At 42.5% G+C, this 18,965-nt stretch overlaps 2 protein-coding genes across 3 annotated transcripts in view; one reads left to right on the plus strand and one right to left on the minus strand.

Annotated features, from left to right (window-relative positions):
- arid5b (AT-rich interaction domain 5B) overlaps positions 1–8,080 on the minus strand; it is a 53,947-nt gene extending 45,867 nt beyond the window's left edge. The window contains exons 1-3 of the mRNA XM_085921451.1: positions 7,957–8,080; positions 7,587–7,678; positions 7,042–7,299 (exon numbers count right to left, since the gene is read on the minus strand). Coding sequence (XP_085777577.1) covers positions 7,042–7,299; positions 7,587–7,607 — 279 coding nt within the window. The 5' untranslated portion in view covers positions 7,608–7,678; positions 7,957–8,080. The remainder of the gene's footprint in view (positions 1–7,041; positions 7,300–7,586; positions 7,679–7,956) is intronic.
- Positions 8,081–11,879: 3,799 nt separating this feature from the next.
- LOC147050425 (transmembrane protein 26-like) lies at positions 11,880–17,835 on the plus strand. Of its 2 annotated transcripts, XM_085921486.1 has the most exons (7): positions 11,882–12,076; positions 12,981–13,077; positions 13,279–13,371; positions 14,699–14,898; positions 15,035–15,114; positions 16,765–16,892; positions 16,991–17,835. In XM_085921486.1, the coding sequence occupies exons 1-7, from the start codon at positions 11,883–11,885 to the stop codon at positions 17,108–17,110; spliced, it is 912 nt and encodes a 303-aa protein (XP_085777612.1). In that variant the 5' UTR covers position 11,882; the 3' UTR covers positions 17,111–17,835. The 2 variants fall into 2 exon arrangements, with proteins under 2 accessions (XP_085777610.1, XP_085777612.1); XM_085921484.1 differs by having other exon boundaries at positions 11,880–12,076; positions 16,765–17,835.
- Positions 17,836–18,965: the final 1,130 nt, after the last annotated feature.

Genomic DNA, 18,965 nt, shown 5'->3' on the forward strand with positions numbered 1-18,965 from the left:
TTCACTTTCTGCCTGCGTTCTTTCTCCCATCAATAATTCATGTTAATACTGCAGCAGCATGATAACATTACTCAGGAACCTAATTGCTTTGATGGGGCATAATGCACTCCGAGTGGACTGAACAGACAATTGCTGTTCAAGCATAGATTTTAAAAATCTCATCAAATAAATGCATGAATGAATGAATGAATGAATGAATGAATGAATGAATGAATGAATGAATGAATGAACGAATGAACGAACCCTCCTGGTGCCTGCCATTTCGTTGGAATTAAACTCTCCGCAATAGCGCGACTTGAAATCCCCAACTCAGAAATAACGCGACACCTCGAAATATTTCAAAGGGAAGGAAAATAACTATCACACAGAAAATGGCGCGAGTTACATCACACAAAAAGATGACGCAATCCTTTGCGTTTTCAGTACAGTGAGAACGTATTCCTTGCTTGTTTTTTTTTTTTTTTTTGGGGGGGAGACATACCAGTGAGAAAAATCTGACATTATTTAAGTAAAACAGCAAGTCAAGGTACAAGTCCACTTTGACTATAACGCACGCATTCTACTAATTGCCAGCTACTGCCTACAGTAATGTACAATACATTCACAGAAGGGGCATTTTGGGGGCTCTCAGTGAGTGGGCGTCACACACACAAACACAGAGACACACACACACACACACACAGGGGTGCTGTCACGCTGCAAAGGTTTCAGCCTGCTGAACTTCTGAGAGGTCAGCGCAGGAATTTAGCAGGCCAGAGGAGATTAGTAATTGAGTAATGGACATGGTGACACCGACAATGAGGGGGTGGGGGGGAGAGAGCGAGTGAGAGAGAGCGAGAGAGTATGAAACACAATACGAGTTCATTATCTATCTCCTCCTCCACATGACTGACCTTGGCCCAACTCGCCCAAACCAAACTTTACTGGGAATTAAGAAAAACAGAGAAGCGCAAGGAATATTACCACGACCTCACTTTACTTCACATCAACTTGGGACTTTACGCAATCGACTTGTTTTCTTGGCAAACGACAATTGAATTTTCATCAAATCAGAGCCTCGCTCTTGTCAAAGCGTAACTCAAATGCCGCTTGATCTCATCTTTCATTCACAGATACATGAGGTCGTTTTCAAAAGTAAACAAGTTTTCAAACGCTTGTGTGTGAGGTGTAAGAAGTTGTAGGGTGATGCTGCAAAAAAAAAAAAAAAAAAAAAAAAAGTGCTTTGTCAGCCACTTTTGGAATCTTTGCAGCCTGCATTTTGACATCCCGTTTCCAAGCGAGACAACAACGTGGCCCAAAGCTTCACACAAAGGAAAGCCGAACGCAATCGCAATATTTGATCACCCCCAAAAAATAATAAATTATTTTTAAATCAAAACTCCTCAACTTATCATTTTGTCCTGGTAGTTACTCTTCTTCTAAGTTTACAAATTTATTTGGAAAAATAAATGACCTGGTAATAATTGATACGCTATTTCAGCAATGGCAAGGAATTCACTTGAGGGAAGAGTTGCAAGTTAATGACCAGCTATGCGGGCAGGCACCAGTACCACCTCCTCAATTCCAGCCATTGTTGTGCCAACGAGGAATTTGCAATTTGTAAATTGCACACAAGACAAGAAAGCTCCGTCGCTGAGGTTCACATTTACACTCGCCCATTCAACGTGCAATCCATCAAAATGCCGCACGGCTAAGCCACTTAGCTCAGCCAGTGCTTCCCACATGCCTGAATTAGCCATTCAAGGTTCCTTTTATTCCATACTCCCCCCCCTCCCTCTGGAAAAAAAATAAAAAGAGCAGCAAATGAAAACAATCTCATTTTGCTACAAGTACAGTGTGGAACACGTGTGCAGAATGGCAGCATAATGTTTGGCACGGCAACGAATATAAGACGACTGCTGCAGTCGTGCGAGCGTCAGCTGGGAGGAAGCGAGAGGTCAAAAGGAATCAAAGGTGATTATGAAAGTGCATTAACATAATGCGATGCAGAAATATTGGCCGAGCTGTGGGCGGCGGGGTGTCATAAAAAAGAAAAATCCAAAATATCTGCATGGTCATTGAGAACTTGAAATTGTTTATGGACAAAAGGGAAAAATGTATGAAAGGATGAATACTGATGAAGTATTTTTCATGAAAATTTAAACATTATATTCAGATATATCCTAATCCTTCCAAAATATTTGTAGTTAGAATAATCCATGTTTAGTTTGTTTTTCAAGGCAATTATAACGGGCATCAATTATTTTTACTATTAGCCGGCCACTCGATTTTCTTTCTGCATGTGTCGATTTCTCAGTCGTCGTGGTCACGCCGATAAGCAAAGGTCAAATCGAATTGGACTTGGTCTGGGAAGATGTTGAAAAGGAGCTGCATGGGCAATGATACTTATTGGGCTAGCGCTGCGTTATTAAGAGTGTGCACGTCAGTTAACGCCTGCGTGGAGGGGCCCCGGCCGAGGGTTGCTCATAACGGCCCAGCGGCTTGGCACAAAAGGCTGTTTAAAGGGCGGGAGGGGGGGGGGGGGGGGCTCAGCTGGTGGTGGCGGGTAGGGGGGCCGGAAAACAAGGCAGGCTGGGCCCCCGGCATACAATGAAGAATAACAAGAACCCCCCCCCATCGTGGACTTTATGGTGAGCTCGTATTGAAGACGTTAGTGGTTGGCGTACAAAGTGAAAATTGAGGCCACGCTGATAAGGCATCATAAATGTTATCAAAGTCAAGTTGTCATCTACCATCACTTCTGCTGCTGCTGTTTGGTCTGAGCTAATAGAAACAAACATTTGTCCTAAACCCTTGCGCTTGATGACAGCCTCGTTCAAATATTGACATAAACACGACAAAAGCAAGCTGTTTTTAGACTAATGTGGCGCCCCAAAGTTTCTCTTTTCAATCAAATTAGGACATTTTCCCTCCTGATCGAGCATGACATTATATTCTTGCGAAAGCAAACTGTTACTTTGAAAAATACATCTCATCTGTATTTTTAACCGTATCATTTTAGGACATACATCAACAATATGGTATGGTCACAATTCTTGTAATATTTCCTCATTTGACCCCCCGGCCATATTATAAAAATAATCTTTGTGATTCAGCAAGCTACAAAGCCAGCAGCTTTTGAAATCTGAAATGTGTCTGCTGTGCAAAATGACACAAATTGAGTTCTCAGTGGCTACATTGTCGTCATGCGCCACATTCATTGCGCTCATTACAGGGCAATCAAAAAAAAAATGTAGCACACTTCCTGTGAGACGCAACGTTGTCAAGTTGCTATCCGCGCGAGGGTCAGCGGGCGAATGTCAGACGGCTTCGAGTTACAGATTTACACGGGTAAACGACTCGTCGGCCATTGATCGAACCCTCGTGAGGACGCTAAAAATGTCAGTCCTCCTGACGTCCTTACATTTTCCCACACGGGCACACTGAGAAGGAAATCAAGGTGTTTTGTTTTTTTTTACCAAATTGCGTTAATCATGATATATTTTTCAAATACAACAATTCATTTCTCAGCAACTCGCAACTTAACGCATGTACTTTCTTTTTTGTAATATAACGGCAAGGTTATCCCACACCAAGTTTGAATTTTTCTTTTCTACTAATAAAAGTACAACTTTTTTCTGTTTCTCATACTCTTATGACTTGAGAGTGAACGAGTTTACGATAGATATCTCGTTGGCCCACAAACGGTGAAAATGGGCCCAAATAGATGCCGGGCGATTAATCGGTCGGACTCTAACAATGAAAGCCTTATTATTGCAATATTAGATTTTACTATTTTTTTCAGAGAACGTCCATTTACTTTTGACAACTTTTCATTTTCATCAATTCTGAGCTACGAACGCCCCTCATAAACACCAAAAGGTGAGTAATGTGAGCTTTCAAATAGCTGAAAATGTAATTCCCCCTTGCCGTGTTGACATTTTCCCACAGTGGCAAATTTCAACAGCCCTCCCTCTCCCCCGCCCCTCCCCTCCCCGCTCATGTTTGTTTTTGGGATTACACGTTGCATCTGTAAACGCTCGCCGCTGACTCAGATTAGCATCACGGGTCAAAGTCGGCGTTTGGCGAAGGTCGCCAAGCCTCCGCAGCTCATCGGCTCCGGTCCACTTCCTCTTTGTGTTGTAACACAGTGGACAGTAAAGAGCTCCCATTCGCTGGATGCACTCGAACGCACCCCCTCCCCAAAACACCCACCCACGCAAAAATGCTCTTCAAAGCGAGAAGGCCATGTGATGCAAGATGCTGCATAATTCATGCAAAGCGAGAGGAGGGAGGAAATTGCTTTTTGGTATCATATCGTCTTTTTTTTAATGCCCCATCATCATTTTTCCCCTCAAAGAGGAGAACTCTTTTCTCTTTTGTTGTGTCCGCATCAAATGTGCTGGCTGGGCTGATAAGATAGTTTACGGACATACGCACACAGAGAGGAATGTAAGCTAAGCTTAATATACACGACACAAATCAGGGGAAATGTGTCATGCCAGAGACGTGCAGTCATTTGTGTTTTTTGTAGAGCAGGAAATGGAATGGATGCAATCTACAGGATTGCCAGAAAAAGGTTTGCTTGGTTCAGAGATGAGATGTTGTTCTTGTCACATTTCCAAACGTCACACAATGCTTCTCTTGTAATGATTTGTGACGATTCTTCAGAAACCTACAATTTTATCTTTGCAATGTGATATTTTTAATGTTGTTCTTGCCATACTTGGACTTAATTATTCCAAAATGGTAATATATAAAATTTCCATTGTATTTTTATTTTATTTTTTTGTTGCTCTAAAGTCATCTTTTGTTTTCTAAAACTGTTGAACTGAAATGTCTTTTTTTGTCAGGCACTTAAATTCAATGAGTGTAAATAAATGAAAAGGGTCAAATAAACGTATTCTATCCTTTGAGGAATTTATTTTAATTATTTCACTGTAAATATTACATTTAAAACAGTGAATTAGTTTACAAGCAACCTTAGCTATTTCATAAATTTTCTATTCACTAGCTGGGCTCTTCCAGCTGATATAGAAAAAAAGAAATTCTCCATGATGGCGACCAAAATTGCGGCTGGATTTTCCATTTGACTCTATAAACAGTAGTTGATTCTTTTCACACTTGCCTGTACACATAAGAAAGGCACTATGGGGACAGCCTGACCGTGGAAAAGATTATTTCCATAATTCCCCATTGAGGGCGGGTGAAAATGTCTGCATTGGACCTTTCAGCTTTCAATGCGCTAATATTGCACAAGCGTGCCTTTAAGTGATTCCAAAATAATTGCAGCGTGTTAAAGGCCAAGAAGACATTTGGAGGGGAGGAATGTGAGCTTGTTCTGGTGGAGCTGATACTCACGGCTCATAATAGGCATCAGAGCGACAAAGATGATGGCTTGTGTAAGCTGCGGCGGGGGCCATAAATAGCCATGTTTCTCATGAAAGGGAAACGTGATAGGCGCGCTTATTACTCAAGAGGAAAGAATGCAAGTAAACCTTGAGCGGAAGACTTCGAGTACAAACACGGCTTTCTTTGTGCAACGCTCGTGCACATAAACAAGACAAGAGAAACAGCGAAGAAGGAGGGAAGGAAGAATGTGTATACTGAAGAGGTCCATTAAAATGCCGTTGCAAAATGAGAGCCAAAACAAAACATCAGTACAGTACAGAGTTGGGGGTGGGGAGGGATTGTTTTACGAGGTCCAACATCAATGTTTTGACATTGTGCCAACGCAAACTGTTTCAGCTGGCCAAATACACTCGACAGGTGCCAAACTCGGGCCCATATCCGGCCCGCTCGGTCATTTTTGGTGGCCCAATAAAGCTAATTGAGTGTGTCAACATTGTTTCTTGTTCAAAAGATTAGTTTTTGTTTTGGCAGAAAATTTGACCCAAAAATCAACCATTTTTACCAGAGACACGGGCAAAGCATGTCAGGTCAAGACCGGGTTTATTTGAATTTACTGATCAAAGCTGCCGATTCCAGCTTTCGATACTGAGATGGATGGCTGGCTGTTGGCCAGGGATTAATAGTTTCTCCAGTGGCTATTGTACTTTTTTCAAATGTAGTTACATTAAGCATAAGTAATGTTGTTGCAGCTTAGTTTTGAATGACAGCCTCCTTCTTGTCACATGTTAAGACAAAACATTTACATTTAGATACTTTCATTTCACTTTCGGTTAACTTTGTAAGCGATGAAGTTTAAAGAAGATTGTGTAAAAGATTAACATTTAGATTATAAGTACTTCCTAAAACTTCAGGGAGCTATTGATTTGTTAAAAATGTCATTAAACTTTATAGGAGATGCGACTGACCCTTGGAACCTGTTCTTTTAAAACTTGCACTTATTGGTCAAATTTTAAAATAAAGATGTCGTTTGTTTAAAAAAAGACTAGAAATAAATAAATAACACGTGAATCTGAAAAGCTGCGGTTTAGTGAACAAATGCCCTTTTGTACAGTCCAAGTGTCCTCAGTATACAACGTCAATGTTCCAATAAACGACACTGATGTTTAATGTTACAAATGGTGCCAAAGAACACTGGAGGGGAGGCGGGGGTCCTCTGTTACGACGGCCCCGACATAAGACGTAAAGTTCAACGTTACAAACGGGGAATTGTTTGTTTACCACGTCGGGGTCCTACGTTACGCTACGTACGTCGACTTTGCACACATTGCTTAGTGACCGTGAAGACTCGTTCTGATTTACGTACAAATTCCAAACCATAACTGTACATCGGTCGCTAACACGCATCCACACCATCTGCAAACCATGTAGCGCGTCCTCATCTATAATGCAATTTCCGCTTGCCGAACGTCCACAACAATGCATTATGCATGCTTTCAGAGCGCCAATACGGGTTTTATTCCCACGTCGAACGCTCGGCAAGTGCACACGCAGCACAATGGCGAGGAAAAAACGGTAAAGCACACATCGCCAAGTCAACTAATTAATGCACTAAATATGCCAGGGATCGGAATGAAGCACGGAGGGGAGAGAAGAAGGGGGGCGGTGGAAACAATTAAAGCCGCTGATGAATAAATATATTCGCCCCCTTACCTCTCCGTGGGAGACGTCGCGTCCCTGGGGAGTGTCCTCTGGTAGGAAATAAAGTTTTGAGCTGGACAAAAGTTGCCTGCTCGTCCTCTCCTCCCAGAGAAGCTGCAGCTCGGCAACGCACACGGGCTCGTCCGGCTTGCAGCGCACCAAGAAAAAGTCCCCAAGCGAAAGGATCCGAGCCTCGGCGTCCCGGCTCGCGAATTTGAAGGCTTTGTAGAAAATATACGGTCCGTGTAAGCCGCAAGACGAGCCCACCCACTGTGGAGAAAACACACACAATAAGAACACAGGTGAATATAACGAGTGGCTCAACAAACATGTCACTCACGCTCGTCTTGTGTTTATTTTGGCCGCATGCTAAGCTATTAATAGCCGTTAAATGGACGGATGCGGATGCGACCGACGCCGAACATACGATAAATGTCAAAGTTTGACGGCGGTCGGTCGTTTCGGACGCGGGACAGCCTCGCGGAAGGACGCGGTGGGGGCTAAGGTAAAAAGCGAGCTGGAAAGCAGAAGGGCTTCGCGGCGGCGGTTTTTATTACCTTGAGTGAGTTCGGCTCCATCGCGACGTTCTGAATTGATTCAAGTCAACACGCTCTCCAAACTTGCTGGCTTGAATGGATCGCCGCAGGTCCTGGAAGGTGCACACAGTGAGCCACTTCAAAATAGCACCCGTTGGACTTTAAACAGCCGTTTTAAATGTGTCGTTTCGAGTTCATGTGATGTGTTTCAAAGTGTTTTACATGTCTGGCTAATTGCATGGTGTGTATTTGCAAGTTAACACTATTTTGTATCCCCGCTATTAACCTAAAAAGAAATTTAGTCGCGATATCACGGCCGAATCGAGACATTTGACAATACATCCTACCAATTCTAATATTACTCTGCTTATTAGTACTACATATGACTCACCGTAATTTATCCGCCTCGAAAAGCTTAAGTGGCGTCGATTGTAGGCTTTTTTGAAGCGCCCCCTGTGTATGTGCCTTCCAGGACTGGTGTAAAAAACGAGTGAGTATGAAAGCCCATTTCTCACATAATGACACACACACACACACACACACACACACACACACACACACACACACACACACACACACACACACACAGGCTGCCGACAAGAAACAATGTTACATCAAAGTTAATAGGCCCATCAAATGGTTCCTCAAAAGGCAATGAGAGACTCGTGATGTTCCGCCTTTTCTTTGCTTTTTTTCCCACCAATGCAACCAGTTTGATTTAATTGTCCTAGCAGAAAATAAACAGCTTTATGTTTACAGCAATTGGTGTCAGTCAGAAAACCTTAAACAACCTCCTGGGTGACTAATAAAACTCGTATGAAAATTTATCAGACCTATTTCCTACTCCGATCCGTCCATCCGTATAAATATACGAGGTTGTTATAACTAATTTGTCGTGTTTAATCTCCGATCTACATATCTATATATGTATCTAGATAGCTGTTTATAAGGAGAGAATATTATGTTTTATCAGTCGATATGCTGTATTGGTTGATGTTTATTTGTGCGCTAACTACTGTGTCCACGGAGCGGCGCCGTTTCTTTACAAGTCATTTACACGCACGCGTAATGTGCGCGCATACACGCACATACATGCCACTGGCAATGTGGATTATGCAACACGTTTTTTTTTCATCCCAGTTGACATAATTTGCTGGAGTGGATCAGACAGACAGACAAATTAGACAGGCAGGCAGATTATATACAAAGATGGATAGTCAAATGAATGGATAGATAGGTGAATAATGGATAAATGACTTAGGCATTTACACTATTAGGCTAACAACTTGTTAGTTGACAGCAGTGGTTGAAGACGAGGGTAGTAAAACATGTGGGACAACAATGTTGCTATTCTCGCCGAGCGTGCGTCCTCTTTGCGTTATCTCCCCTTGATTTCCCTCACTGCCATCATAGCAGCTTAATCAATGAGGTTTCATCAAATTGAATGGCGGCCTCCATAATGAGGTCCCCCTTGCTTAAATCGATGGCACCATTCCAGTTCTTATCGCCAGCGTTTTCCGCATGTCACGCGTCGAAAATCTCTATGCGGATATTGACGACAAAGTGCGCCAGGGGCGGGGGGGTTCTATGGGAATGTTGAAAGAGGAAAGGGAGCTTCAACCCCTGCCAAGTGAATGTGAAAGTAGCGGCCTTTAAATGCAACCACACATGGGACTCCTACCTCAGGCTCATACATTGCTAACAAGCCTGCTTTTATTGTGCTGTTCTATTTTGATAGATTTGGGGGGGGTTGGTCTTTGGAAAAGCTAGAGAAAAAAAAGGAGCAGGAAAAGAAACATCAATAAAAGACCCTTATTGGGTCGAACAGATTAATAAAAATGTTGTTTTTCGTAGACAATAAGGCCTAGTCCTAACAACGAACCCTGAAAATTCAACTCGTTGGAACCTGGTTTGTGAAGATGGAGGGAAAAGAGGATAAAAGCAAAAACATATTTGCCACATAAAGAGATCACAATGAATTGTTGAAATGAGCCAGAATCAAAATGATCCGTTTTTCAAATATGACTCAGTGGCTGCGTTGCAGAAGTAATCTCCTCTGCGCATTAACGATTTATCTCTTTTTATAAGGCAATTTAGTCATCACTCGGGGTTGCTATGGTGACGGCAGGTTTACTCAGACAACTAAATGACCTTATGCAAAAAGTCGCTGTTTGAGACCAAATTGGCGTGTGTGGCGAGGTTAATCCCTGCGCTTCTTCTGCCGGGTACAAATGAAAACTTGTTCATATCAATGTAAAACATCTGTGGGCTGTTTACTGCACAGGCAACATGAGCTAAGAGGAGGAGGGAGTTTTGGAAGGGAGGGGGGGTGAAGCTCAGTGCCGCATAATAGCCTCTTGTTTTGATTGCTAATGCAGAATTCGCAGCGGTTTTCCAGATTTAAGGTCGGGAACGATAGAAAGGAAAATGAAGGTAACGCAATATTGTTTTACAGCAAATCTCATTATTGTCAGAGATTCCACACGGGGAAAGCTTTGATGAGCCTCGCCGCCTGGCTGCTCTGAATCATATTTGTCTAATAAGCGCTTGGCCGCTTGCAGCTGTCGACACAGAGACGAGAAAAAAAGAAAGAGAGAGAGAGAGTGAGTCATGTGTTACCCATTTCGATTGCAATTTCTCACAATGCAAATGCCTGACATGTGTGACTGCATACACCCGGCCCAGCGTTTTGGGAACAAGCGCATGGGGAATGTGTGCACGCTTATTGGGGCACCTGCTTCACTTTTGACCCCAGCAACTAGTAAGAAAAAAAAAACGAAGTAAAAACACTAATTGAAAACTATTTGGTGTGGTTGTCCCTCATGTTCAAGAAAGAAAAAAAGAGAGAAAGAGAGAAAGCACATTTTTGGAAAATGTGTCTTGTGCTCACCCAAAATAAACAGGCACTTGGGATTGATCCACTTGGAACCTGAGCTTTTTTTGTCTGGAACATTCGTGGGAGGTTACGCCACTTCATTGCGTGGTGTTGAGCGCCCCCTGTTGGGACAACAAGACAAGCACATCATCATCCGCCTCATCACACAGAAACTGAAGTTTTTTCCACTACTGTTGCCACCGACTCTCTTTGTACTAACCTAGTACAGAACAGAGAGAGAAACATAAATTAGCATGATGATGATGGACATATTGGAACAAAGACAGGAAAAATCTGCCTGCCTTCCGAGGTCACGGGCCGGCCTGTGGCTTCCCCTTACCACCATTGGCAGCCTGGCTGGGCCCACTTATTTCAATACAAGTCAGCATGAGCATTGTGCGCCCCTGGGTTTGACTTTGCCTAGCGAGTGACTTCCTGCACAAACGAGATAATGAGATATGTGATTAAAATGACTGATAAGGTTTTAATGTGTCTGCTGAGACAATGTAAGGGCTGACTGGTTCATGCAAACTAAAGAATATTATTTGAAACTACAGGCACACGCAACCAATTTCATGTGTTGTCGTGTAAGGTCGTTTTCATGCCGCACGGTATAAACTGAGAGAATCACGCTGGCTCCCTCTAGTGGTATGCACAAGAGTTACTACCTAAATAACCCCTGTGCATAATGTAATGTTTTTTCCCTACAGTACAGTGTATAAATTCAAACTATGCTAAATGTTACGGTGGCTTAAAATAATATTAAATACGCACTACCTCTTAGAAATGAGACGGCCTGCTTTTCTATGAACACAAGCCTTACGTCACTGTATTTGAATGCTGGTCATGATGTTGGTTGCAAAGTATTCTTTAGGAGGCACTTAGTATAAAATACTTGACAACCAATACATTATTCTGTTCCAACTATTCCTGAAGGTAGCTGTGTGAAAAATATGACAGCACGTATGCATTTATTTTGTCCATATTTAAAGTTGCATTATTGTCGTGCATCTGGTTAGAATGTGCGTGGCCGCCCAGTAGCATTGATGACACCTTGTGGCCCCCTCCAGCATTTAAGTGACCTATCACTGTGATGACCGACTTAGCGTTACAGTTGCTACAGCAGCATTTACAGTAGCATGCGTAAATCTTTGGCGCCCTCATGTGGACGCCACCCTTTAGCAAACGGAGTCCCTAAACTGCCATCTATGAATAAATCCTCAACATCAACTCGGCAAGCTGTCTTTTATTCTAAAGCGAGTGGTTTCATGCAGAAGCCCCCATTCCCACTCCCACTCGGGGGTGGAGCTTCAGCTTTGAGCCCACTTTTTTTTCTTCTTTTTTGCGTGTGTGCGAGTGCCACAAACTTCATCGTGCATGTCGAGTTTGTCAGACAGAAGTGTGCACTGTACCGGCTCGAGGAGGGGGGAAGGAAAAAGATGATGCTGAGCGTGTTGAAGTTTACGTGCGCCATTGTGACCAGGGCGCTCTTTCTCTTCGTGTCGCTGGCGGGCGTGTGGCGGGTGACATGGGTGAAGGGGGACAACATCTTCTGGCTGCTCACGCTGCTCTTCGTGCCACTGCTGCTGGAGATGATCGTCACGCTGAAGAGGAGGAAAGGTCAAGATTACAAATGGTAAAAAAAAAAAAAGAAGCACATTCAAGGCACTTTTTCTATTCCCACTTCAATCTTCTGTCAAGCTGCTGCTATTGTTTAACGGGACAATGAGGACAGAGTGGTCCCCCCTGTCCTGAAAAGGGGGGGGGGGGTTGAGGCTATCAATGTATGAAAGCATGATGTTGAGAAACAGGACATGAACACGGATGTTTAAGAAAATAAAATTAGGCCGGGAGCTTTTTTAGGATCAGAGTTCCTGGCCAGCTGAGATAAATTTCAGTTTTGTACATTTTTATGAAGAAATTTCGCTTCCACATTTATGAAAGACAAGCATAACACTTTTGAGAAATGTAAAGCTTCAAATCAGTTGAGCCACAGCAGAAGAAAAATGGACTGGATGTATGTAAGCCTTTTAATTTCTGGGGCAAGGCGACTCGTTAGGATGGGGTAGAACCTCTACGGAAGGGATTGGGTGGAACAAACCACTTTTCAAGCTGCTGTGACTTCCTCTGACATCCACATATATGCAGGAAGAAGCCCCGCAGGAACTCAGTCTGTTTGTTCAGTAAACATACCCAAAAACTAAGAGATGCCAAAAATAGACACTTCTTTCTTATGACTGACATTAAAAGCCTCTTGTAGCTGAATGACGAAAGCAAAATATTAGGAACAGGAGAGGAGAACTTGAAGGACCTTTTCCTGTAGCATTTCTCCTGAGCTATTCCAAAACAGGATGGACTAAACAGTTTATTTTGATACTCGGGAACACTGAAGGAGACCTTAAATTTGCTTGACTGTATCTGCAACAAATCCTAAGAAAGCAACTTTGAAAGGAACTCAAATGGTGGCTGAAGGTTTATTTGCATGACATCATCTGTTCCCGCTGTGCCTTCTCATGGAGTTTTTGCATGCTCTCTTTCAGGTTTTCCCCTCCAATCTTTCTCTTTCTCATCAGTATCATCCCCTCCATTTGGATCTTGGAGCTCCACTACCAGCAGGACAAAGCCAGCGACCCTCAGGTGGAGATCTCACAATTATAACAAATTACTTTGTTTGATATCAGCTTTCAGACGCGATAAAATGTCTTGTAGTATTTTAATTGAGTCTTTGTCTGACTACTTTTAGGTTTCTAAGTGCAATGCCGATAAAAGTGCTGCTAACTGTATTTGCTACAAGATGCGCTTTAGGAAGGTCTTAATGGAGAATATGCCTTGTTGCAGTGCAAGAAGCTCGACTCGTGGGAGAACGTGAAACGAGTGATCACCCTGAACGAGACCACAGGGGAAAACCTCACGTACCAGAACTACCTTGAGGTAAAGAGGACTTCACGATCGTGTTTTATTAGCCTGCAGAGTTGTGCTGTGCAATGAGTGACACTGTCAAGATTATTTTGGGGGGAAGCTACTCAGCAATGTCAGGATGCAGAAGAGTGACGGTAGCCCAAAAAAAAGCTGATTTTTCATGAGACTCTTTAGCACACGATTGGTGTCATGAGTCTGTATCGTGTTCCCCAAAAAATTATGTACCTGTGCACCCATTCGCTTTTTGAATCATTTCAAATTTGGGCATTTTGTTAACCAAACTGACCATATACTGTGGATTTCAATTTGTCGTACGTTTAGAACAAAGATATGTGTATGTTTACAAGCTGTAAAAGTTTCAAAAGACTCAAGTCTCTTGACCCATAAAACCACAATGATGGACTAAGAGTGCAGAAGTAGCCACCTTTTGGTTCCGAAGCCAAGTTCTTTGAGACAAGATTTTCCTGACTGAGCCACTGCCACCCCCAACTTTGTGTCAGACTAAACAGACAGTCAACAAACATGCTGACGCATCATCAGTCCTGAGTCAAAAGAAAAAAAAATACAGCTAAATCTTTAGCTAATTACACAGTCACTGACTTGACACAAGATCGAGGACCATTCAAGTTTTAGAATCTCAGACAAATTGGGTTCGCAGTGTGGAGAGAATAAACACACGAGGAACATTGCACAAAGATGTGAGTGTTGACGTAATGCATGCAGCAGCAGACGTCTCAAAGTCGCAGGCGCAACCGACCGTTGGTAGGGGTGAGACAAAGAGCCTTCTCAAGAGCATTGGCCGGAATCCGTTGGGAAAAGTCAGGAAAAGTTGAACGCCACAATTAAGCCACTAGTGGACAGAAAGTGCAATATTATACACCAGAGCATGCTGTTAAACAAAAGATTTCTTGTACTGTATCTGAAGACAAAAATCAAAATCTTGTGTGGTCATAGAAGCGATCCCTGGAGAACTCCACAAAGAAAACAATCCATTCAGGTGCTTGTTTTATTAGCTCAGATAATAAAATTGATACTGCAACACGGGAACATTTTAAAAGTAAATATTGGAGCAATTGCGAGATTGCCACTACACCCATGTACCCCATGAGTCATGGATACACCTCAGAAAGCTTTTATCCCCAAAAAGAAACCATATGTTTGGTTCCTTTTTTTTCAGGGTGGGGGTAGGCTTCAATAACATCCAGCAGAGTCTCGTAACAGCGCACGAACCCAGTTAGCTGCATGCTACAACAGTCCGAGCCAAGCGTAAACACATCCAGATGTCCATTTACGAAGAAATAACCTTTTTTTCCCCTCTTATCAATTCTGGGTTTTTCAGAACATCAACCAGGCGTTGTGCTCCAATGAGTGGATCCTCGCTCTTCATCAGATCCTCCTCATTCTCCTCATTGTGGGAAAGTGGCTCCTGCCCCTGGGGGGCGGTGTCACCAGGGACGAACTCTCTCAGCTCCTTCTGATCTTTGTCGGAACGGCGGCGGACATCCTCGAATTCACGAGTGAGACGCTGTCAGATGTCAAGTGGGTGGCTCTTATCATGTTTGCTCAGCGGGCCTACACTGGTGTTTTGCCGCTTATCAGTACGAGTGCAATTGAAAGTGACGACCAGCACCAAGTACCAAAAGACAAATTTCTCGCTGTGTGTTGTCTTTTTCAGAGAGAACAGTCCTCAGTTGGTCTATATCATCCTAGCCGTATGGACATGGAGCATGTTGCAGTTTCCTCTACATTTGGCTGGTGAGTAAACAAAAAAAAAAGTCATACTACTAATAACGCAGACAACGATGCCCCTTTCACATTGAGGTGGTGCCGGTGTCGGGTGGGCACTGCAGTTGATGCCAGTCCCGAATTTGAGTCAACTTGCAGATCTTCAAAGAGCAGTTTGGTTTCTCACTGGCAGAGAACCAAACCAGAGCTCAGTCATGAGGTCACCAGTTTAACACCCATATGTCACTGTATGTGCCTCTGTCTACAAAGTGGCGCACGACTAGTGTTTGTTGGCACCTTGCCGTAAAGTGGCAGTTAAATGTTTGCACCAAGGACCTGCGGTCTGATGACATAAGGAAAATTTAAAAAACAGCGCTCATTTTATTCCTAGCGTTGAGTCCGAACGCAATGGTTGTTCAGCTACATACTCATCACATAGAAAGAAAAGTCAGAATCATCCAAAAGCAGAGACAGGTGATATTTTTTGAGGGCGGGGGGGATTCATCTTGACTTGCTGTTAATAATGCAGAACCGTCATAGTAATCGACCATTTTGCCACCTGCCGTCGAGTGAAAATGACATCACAGTTGCAGGTCTCAGGTCTCAACCAATCAGGGCTAAGCTTCAGAAAACTTTAATTCATATTCCACAAACTAAGCATTCATCAGAACACTGTGTTTTGACGAGGTGGGCCGTACAGAACATTTTCCGACAAAGAAAATTTGGAGATGACTTCCCCTTTTCGAATAAAAAGTAAATCATGATCAAAAGCAGCAAAATGTCATGAAAGAAATAGTAAAGTTAAGTTAAGATGCTTTTAATAATGTGCTTTCAAGAGAGCTTTGATCCTAATATTTATGTGGCGCTTTAGAGCTCTTAAACGAAACACTCAATGGTGCTCTTTGTGTTGTTTATCTCGTGTCCTACTTGTCAGGGTGCGGCTTTTGTGTTTGTACAGCTTATAAACACAGAAAATGTTGTTATACTGTATACGTATGTGCAACATGTTCATAAACACGCTTCAGTGCTTCACCTTTGAATGCACAGCAGATAGTTAGGTTTATGAAAATGCCCTCTTCATGCCAGCTGGGAGGCATTTTTATATGAGCGAATTTGCAAAGTGGTGTTAATGGACAGATTGAATATTTACACTTTAATGATTTCAACATGATAAGTGTTGTCCAAGCTAGCAACCATTAAAAAGGCATTTATGAGTTTCATGAGGCCATTAACGGAAAAAAAAAGCTTCTGGGCTCAAATTTTCAGATCAGAATCTGGTATCTTTTGAATTAAGAATAAAATCTGATACTTATTTGATATCAAGTGAGTAAACTCAAGGTTGGATGTACCCATTGTCAACTTTAAAGCATCAGAATAAACAATCTGATGATGTAGAGCAAGGCGCTGTCCATCCACCTCATAGTTCAGAGGTTGTGGGTTGAAATCCAGGACACGGCCTTCCTTCTGTGGAGTTCTCTTTCTACCAGTGTGGATTTTAGTCTGGTTCTCCTGTTCCCTCCTAAAACAAAATGGGTAATTGAGTAGTGTTTGGCTGTATTTATTAAAAGGTGAGTTTGACCGACTCAATGACAATATTTTCGTGTAATACTGTGGTTGTACTGTTCTCAGGTGGTGAAAACTGCTAACATTTAAAACACTTTTCTTGCTTGTTTCCAACAGTGGTGAACTCCAAGTCAGACTCGGCGGACGAGCAGGATGTACGAGAGGTTTCCCTTCTGACCAAACACAGCACGGACATCTGGAGTATCGTGGAGGCCTTGTTTATCCAGGACGGCCCCTTCCTGATGGTGCGGCTCACTGTCATGACCTTCTTCGACGTCTTCCACCAAATGCTGGTCTTTTTCGCCATCAAGAACTTTCTGGTGGTCATTTTGAACGTGTACAGGCTGGCCGTCATCTGCCAGGACTTCAGACCTTCTCGGAGTGCCAGTGGCCTGGGCACTACCATCCCCTAATTAGGTGGAATCAAATCTCCTGGGCAAAAGGGAAACCAAGTGATTCTTGACTGTATTGATTGGACGGTAATACTTTTGCGTTGTCTTCATGAGTCCCTCAAAATCACTTCCCCGGAAACTCTTTTAAATCATGTTCCTGCACTGGACGCCACATTCAATGTCCATGCTTAATCCTTCTGTTGCTCGACTCATAGTACAAATTGATAAATTCTCATCGAGGATTGGACTGGAGTAACCGGAGTGGTGTTAAAACTGAAGACACCAGCAGACCAACAGGAAAAGAGGAAGCGGGACAGGAAAAAAAAGGGAGTGTATGTTGGTTTCTGGATCCTTCTGAAACTGTGTTAGCACAACAACAGAAAAAGCGAATAGTCGTCAAGCCCTGAGAAGATAAGACTTTCCGTTCTAATTCTTGCTGTCTGAGCATGAAGGTCAGAAGACATGGGAAAAAGCCTTGTCAGTGCTGCGGCATTTGGAGACTGGACCAAGCGTTTGAACTCAGTCAGGAAGATGAAACAGAACAATACTCGCACATAAACACTGGCTAATTCCAGTATTTCATCTAATGCTGACTCAGATGGTTCATTTCTGTTTTTAGCAAGACGGTAACACCATTCTCAACCATTGGTTGTTTTTATATCTGCTATAAAAAGACAAATAGGACAATAAAAATCTCCTGAAAGTGACCCATCGTGAATAATATACTGCATTTATTCTGAGAGAAAAATGTACATCCACAAGGGATTCATTTCATTCCCTTTGTGTTATTGTTTGAAAAAAATACAAGCTTTAATTGTTGTTGTTGGGTTTTTTTACTTTGAATGAGCAAAATTGAGTCTTACTGTTATGGCAGTAATTGTTATGATTATACATGAGTCCTTCCAGCATGACATGTTGTTTATTTGAATCAACAGTTTGATTAACGTCAATGTGCTGCTGATATTTACCGTATTTTTTGGACTATAAGTCGCGTTTTTTTTTTATAGTTTGGGTTGGGGGTGCGACTTATATGTGAATTTTTTAACAAATCTTCAAAATTCAAAAATCCACGATGTAGTGAAACTGCAATAAACGAACCGCGATGTAGCAAGGGATTACTGTAATTTGAACAGCAAGTGACGTCAAATCCGGTGTGATTTATATATGTTTTTTTCACTTTATTGTGCATTTTATTGCTGGTGCGACTTATACTCCGGAGCGACTTTTAGTCAGAAAAATACGGTACTTAAAATAGGACCTCTCACATATTAAGTCAGTGTCAGTTCCAGCACAAAAACAGGCATATATCGCCTCACTGTGGAGATTAGGGTAGAAACACAATGTGCTCTTTAGAATAGGGAGCCAATACCGCACAGTTTTATGAGAACATAATTACATTGTATACATTATACACAACACCGAATACTACCTGATTAGCTTTACAATTTGGTAACGTAATGTTGCTGAAAATAAAATAAAAAAAAACATTAATACATACTGTGGCAAGCTCATGCTGTTAGCGACCAGCCCAAGTGAAAAAAAGCCTTGACTTTTAAACTCTGACCTCAAATCCCCGCCAAAATGCCATCAGAGGGTCACCGTCATGAAAACTGTAATATTGATCATTATTATTTTGCTACTATAAAGCAAAGCTACAAAATAATTGTATTGGACCCTGAAGATTAAATTCAATTAAAAACGATCGATGGTAGCAGGTAATAGACCTGCCAGAATGCACCGTGACAGCTACAATGGTATGACGAGACTTCGTTAATGTAAAACAATTCATTGGCTTCTACTCATTAAGAGGTCATTTCAAGACAGATGGTGTTGAAACACACATTTAAGGGTTCGCTTCTCATCGAGGCTATTTGGCACGAGGCGACTAGATACCGGTTACTCTTGTTGTCCAGGCAACCGCAGAAC

This window comes from Syngnathus leptorhynchus, chromosome 10 (genome assembly GCF_054491065.1).
Source record: "Syngnathus leptorhynchus isolate UIUO chromosome 10, UIUO_Slep, whole genome shotgun sequence".
NCBI classification, from domain to species: Eukaryota; Metazoa; Chordata; class Actinopteri; order Syngnathiformes; family Syngnathidae; genus Syngnathus; species Syngnathus leptorhynchus.